The 6,237-nt window shown below is 38.2% G+C and overlaps 1 protein-coding gene across 1 annotated transcript; it reads right to left on the reverse strand.

Moving 5' to 3' along the window:
• Nucleotides 1–4,586: 4,586 nt before the first annotated feature.
• On the reverse strand, nucleotides 4,587–5,923 carry LOC137175988 (NXPE family member 3-like). Its single transcript, XM_067581940.1, has 3 exons — nucleotides 5,888–5,923; nucleotides 5,460–5,666; nucleotides 4,587–5,364 (listed from the first exon to the last, which is right to left on the reverse strand). Exons 1-3 carry the CDS (start codon nucleotides 5,892–5,894, stop codon nucleotides 4,811–4,813), a joined length of 768 nt encoding a protein of 255 aa, XP_067438041.1. The 5' UTR covers nucleotides 5,895–5,923; the 3' UTR covers nucleotides 4,587–4,810.
• Between the last annotated feature and the right edge of the window lie 314 nt (nucleotides 5,924–6,237).

Here is a 6,237-nt window from a genome sequence, read left to right on the forward strand (position 1 = left end):
TAATGCACTCTTATGTGTAAGTGTAATGTGCAAAATATCAATATGCTTACCTGATGTCAAAGTGAGCATATGTGCTACTTAAGACCTCTTCAGTTTGCTGGTGGAGAGCTTTGATGCCACATCATGTTGCCAGCAGGACCAGATGACAAATACGATCTATGTTGATTTGGCATGGCTGAATCTCTTTGATCTCACTGGCCACAGAGTTATGACTCCCTTTCATTAGACTGGTGCTATCAGTGTTAAAGGCCACCATGTTGTTCCAGTCAATGTTTCTCTCACTAGAAATCAAAGTACAACATTACTGGTCAGTGGTCAGCCTCCTAGAGTATTGTAATTTATATAGACAGTATACATTTACCTTAGCACTGTGGTCAGGGACCTAAACATAGCTCTGCTGTTCCATTGTTGCACACTGGCATATGCAGGAATTTGGTGACAAACTCTTGAGTTTCCTCATCAAAAAATCTGGCCAATATCACAAACTCCTTCTTTGTGCTTCAGTTGGTACTCTCATCACACATGACACCAAAGGGTTGATGTTGGCAAAGGTTTGTTACCTCCTTGTCCAATTCTGGGGCAACGGCACCTGTCAAAATATATAATGACCCGACCTGGGACCGCAGTTGGAACGGGGCTAACTTCTGCTCAGTCTAATCGAGTTGGGTTGGGTTCCCTTTTACTGCCACGAGTCTCGGGTCTGTATATCAATATGTTCAATACTTGAGTGGAACCAAACTGACCCAAGTGTAGGTGTTATCAGTTCTGATCATATAGAAGCCTATGTCACAATCACTGCAGGGGAAAACAGTGTGTTTTGAGTGAGTGGGGAATGTAAATGGTGAAGTGAATCGATACGAGGAACAAGTTGTACAAGTTTTATTTACTTTTATTTTTATTCATTAATTGAGAGCAGACTGTCCAAAAGGGATGTCCTCTGCCCATAGAATGAACGTCATTGGGCATTATACATTTTCAACCTATATTTGACCACTCCGTTACTTAAGATTTAATCATGAGATTTTGTTCTTGTTTTCTTTATTTTAATTTTATCAGTGCAGTCAATGGTCTGCGTCAGTCTAGTGGGCAGACAGGAAGATCTGCTGCTGGGAAATATTTTCCTCACTGTTAATTTTAATGATATCCTCAACATTGTCAACAAACATTTACATATTGAATGAACATAACCTTGAGAGTAAGTTTGAGAGTTTTACCGGCAATTTAGAAACAGTATAGTTACACTCCATTAGAAAATTTAAGCCACCTAAATATTTAAATATATTATGTGGTATAAAATGCCATAATAATTGCAGAAGTTTCAAACATTTTTTAAGCCACTTAATCTTAAAGGCACAGCATAAATGAACAAAATTTAAGATTTTCAATCCCCCTTCCATTATCTCGAAACTTAGCATTTCTTGTTTGAGATAATGGTGCCAATTCTTCCACACAAATTCGATAAATAAATTATTAATGTCCTTACAGAGTACATCATTAACAAAAAGTGACAGAGCAGGATAAACAAATGTTGACATACCTTCAGCCTTTGTCAATAACACTCTTCTAAAAATGGAAAGGTCCCTCTAAAGCCACATGTTGAGAATTGACTTAATTTTTGGAAGAAAATTTAGCTGCTGTCTGAGAGCCATATCTTTTGAAATATGAATGCCAAGATATTTTACACATCGTTTCACAGGGATATTAAACATAAGTTTCTCTTCAGTCTCGTATAAAAATAAAATTTCATTTTTGTTGATGTTGAGTTTAATATTTGAAGCTTCTGAAAATTCTCCAGTTACATGTAATGCACTCTGTATTTGCCATTTAACCTTAATATTAACCTAAAAATAATACTGTCTCATCAGCTAGCTGTGTAATTTTTATCTCTCTGTTAAAAATGTTAAACTTTGAATATCTGGACTATGTGAAATATTTAAAAACAAAAGTTCAGCAACAATCAAAATCAGAAAACAAGGAATAGGGAATCCTTGGCGTATACCTCTTGAAATAGGAAACCTTTTGGAAATGTTGAGATATAAAATTAAGGAGCTATTTATGTCCTTATAAACATGGCAATATTATTAATAAAATAATTTCCAAAACCAAATATCTGCAGGGCTTGTATAATCAAAGAATGTTCAATTGAATCGAATGCCTTATAGAAGTCCAGAAACACAAGCAGTGCACTTGAATTTATGTAGTTTGAATTATTTTAATAATTTTAAATAATTTTAATCTGATAGTAGAGCTAATATGATGTTTGGCCATGAAGCCATGTTGGCTTTCACTTATTATCTCTTCTAGATTCCTTTTTAAACGGTGAGCATGAACCTGTGATAAAATTCCTTTCTTATTGTTCAACTTGACAGCACTCCGTTCTATTGTGTCACTTTCAGTTTAGCTTTTTTAGAAGCAAAAGTAAAATTCTCTCAAAAACAACTCCAGAAGTCGCTGTAGTGTGTATACAAGTACGTTATTATGAAAATGTAGTTCCTACATCATTTTCCTACATCACATTAAATCCACCTTGGGGGCACCACCCTGGAAGACAGGGAACTGACAACCAACTCACTGATTTAGTCTCATAAATAATTCATCCTGAATTTTGATATCTTAATTATTACTAAAGATAATCAAATAAGAGGATGAAATGATTAAATGATTAATACCCACATTCAGTCATAACATCATTATAGCTGAGTCTGTAGCATCAATAAAATAACACAATAAAGGCAATTTACTGTACGGCAGAGGTTGACTTCAACAATATTCAAGCGAAAACCACCAATGCAACTTACAATACTACAGGATTTATTCTACTTCAACAATAACAACTACATCCAAAACTATTCAAGTACAACAAACATCAATATAACTGGAAATTCTAGCTAATGGTGTAATTATATATAGCGTGTGTGTGTGTGTGTGTGTGTGTTTGTGTGTATGTGTATGTGGCATGAAAGACAAAAGGGGAAATACAAAGCATTATGGCTGACTCAACCATGTCAGGTGGGTGAAGTAGACAAAGGAAGGAAGAACTACAACAATATGGCAGACAAACCACATATGGTGCATGAGATCACATGTGTGGAAACAGACAGACACACAGGAGCTGCTAACACAGGTAGAAGGATTTGAAAAGAGTTGAGCGTGAACCATAGGTACTCACTATGTTTGTGTGTGTGTGTATGTTAGTAAGAGAGAGAGAAAGAAAGAGATAGAGGGAGAGAGAGAAATGCATGCAAAGTCTAACTGGGTGAAACCACAACAAAGTGAAAACTGAATCAACAGTTAGATTGACCGAAACAACACAGCTCAACAGGTGGAACTCTCACAAAACATTTAACATCAGGCTTTAGCATCTACCATCTAACGTCAGTGTTAAGCATCAAAATAACACACAATCCTATAGTGAAGTGGGTCCTGCGCCACATCACACCATGTGATCCCATTGTGCTGGCTCATTAGCTGGGTCTGGGTCACGTCTCTTTCTGGTCCCGTGTGTAGCAGTGGAGAGGAAAGCAGAGATCTTGTGGACGTCGGAAGATAGAAGGGATTTGATCACCTCTCACTCTTCCAAAACACTGCGTGACTTGCAGTGGTTAACCCGTTATAAACTTGTAATCACACGAGTACTGAACAAAGCTGAGTTAATCTCACACTATACATGGCCAAGTGGTTAGGATAAGAAAAATGTGGTCCCTTTGTTCTTTGTTCTTGTCTGATCAGAAGGGTATCTCTGTCACCTTTGCAGAAGTACAGCACAGAGAGGGTGCCTTTTAACAGTGATGGGACATTGCACAGAGACGGATTTAAAATTGTTTATTGGTGTTGTTGTTAAGTTGACGTCATTAGTCGCAGGCCACACTCGACCAATGGTAGCTGAAAGCTGGTTCCAGTGGCGGAGTTAACATCCAGGTGTGAAGTACCTAGTGGATTCTGGGAGACTGAGTCTTTTAGGGACTTTCTTTGTTGCTTAGAGTGACGAACATGCGGTTTAACTTGTGAGGCCCTAGAATATTTGTTGATGAAAAATGTAATAAGTTTCATCAAACGTTTCTGTTTATTTACTTTTAGTCCTGTTTTCATTGTGAAAAAAGTTTCAGCAACAAAAGTTTACGTCATATTTTTCATTGAAGAAGTATAGGTAATATTTTCCCAAAGTAAATGGTTCAAGTTCCACTTGATTAGTTTTAAGTGGTATGATGTAAAATTGCAGGTGATGTCTAAGTCAGGCCTGTAGAAGTCAATTCTGAAGTGGCAAGATGAGTAGTTGAGTTGACAGATCCAGAAATTAACATTACCATTAAATATATTTATAGTAGATCTTTTACCATAAATTGTTTCCAGCAACCACAATACTAATTTCACATTAAGATACCTGTGGTGAACCACACTGATCACATTGTACCAATCAGAGATGCAGCAATGACTCTTGGAGGTAGATGGTTAGCTCAGAATCCTATATTATTTATCATAGATGAACTAATTAAGGACTGGGCCTCTGCATCAATATTTCAAGGCATTACTTCTCATAATCTGCTTCATTTGAATCTTCTACAGTCAGTGATCCTGCATCTCCCAGAGTTCATCAGCAGTTTACTACAACTCAAACTTCAACCTGTCATGCAGCTGCTTTTTATCCTGTTCTATTTCCTTTTTTTATAGGCATTTTGTGCTCTGTCAACTTCCCTGATTAAAAATAGAAAAATATCAAGTGCCTTTCAGCACCTGGCGAAAACACGGAGATAACATGTAACCTCAGCACAAGTACTTGAATTCCCACTCCTTTCTCCTAACAAACACACATCTAGCTGCCATTTTGAGGGCATATGTAGGACAAGAGGACGTCGATCATATTCTTAATAATGGGAGGTTGTGGATGGAGGCTGTGAGGCAGGTGGTAGGCCAAGACCATCTCCCAGGCGTCCACCAGATGGACATTCAGTCCTTTGAACATGGCCCTGAGCACCTTTTCATGCTGCAGCGAGTACCAGTCACTGTTGGTCAGCGCCTCATAAAGCGACAATGCTTTGAGATTTGCTGTCCGGATGATAACCAGCGTACCTGGAGCCCTGTCCAGCAGCCGCAGCACCGCCCTGCGGATACTCTGCAGCCGCTGGATGTAGAGCTCAATGGGGAAGGTGCTGAAGTGTGCCCAGATGCCAAGAACGACAACAGTATTGATGCCTCCAACTAAATCATCTAGTTCATTGGCAATGTAGCGCAGCTCATTGGTTGGGACGTTGGTAAAACGGATAGGGGGACCGTGGCAGCGGTACGTCACCAAAATGTTGTTTGCATAGTCTAAGGCCATGAAGGGACCAACTTGCTTCAGGTTGTGCAGGTTAAACTCCTTGAGATCTAAAAGTATCACACAGGGAACACAAATTGGGACACATTGATTATGTTCACACTGCAGCTTAAACTGTTGCTTGAGATTTCTGTTTATTAACTACCTGGTAGTGCTGCATTTAGGTGTTCAAACCACTGCCTGATGGTAGAGTCTCCATACAGGTGGACCACCTTGCCTTTCAGACACTGACTTATAGCAGAGGATGTGTTGAACTGGCGGACTGTGGTGCCATCTAGGGCCCGCCACACATCCTGATAGTAATAGCCAGAAGGGCCAGACTTCACACTGCTGCTCTTTACCTCTGGTTGACCTGAAAAGAAATTAAGGGATATAGCTGGCATTATTGTATATTTTTCCTATTATAAACAAATCCCATTAAAAGACTAAAACCAATAGCGTGCCAGTAAAGGTAATGGTAGGTTGTTTGTAAATGTTTCTTCCTGTCTTTTTTTACTTGTAATTGTCTGTAGCACATTAAAGTTTGAATTATTGTTACAGGCAGAGGTTGAATTAGTGAAAATTCTGCTTTACCTTTCATTTTTGGCAACACGTTGACATTGGCTGATCCTGAAGTTAATGGAGACTTTCATGTTGACACCACTGAAGAATAAAACGTGCATAATAAAATACACATATGTATCAGACAGCTGTTTTCAGCAAAAAAAAGCATTGATAAACAATAATTATACTTTATGTTTATTATTGAGGTATACTGAATGGTGTTCCTAATATTTTGTCCACCTCATTAACATACATGAGGGGGGCAAAATATTAGGAACACTTTTCAATATAATACACTCCAGTACATGACCACCTCCCACTACAACCTCAATAATAAACATAAAGTAGAATTATCAACTTTCTGATAATGTCTACAAAAA

This window comes from Thunnus thynnus, chromosome 23, assembly GCF_963924715.1.
Source record: "Thunnus thynnus chromosome 23, fThuThy2.1, whole genome shotgun sequence".
NCBI classification, from domain to species: Eukaryota; Metazoa; Chordata; class Actinopteri; order Scombriformes; family Scombridae; genus Thunnus; species Thunnus thynnus.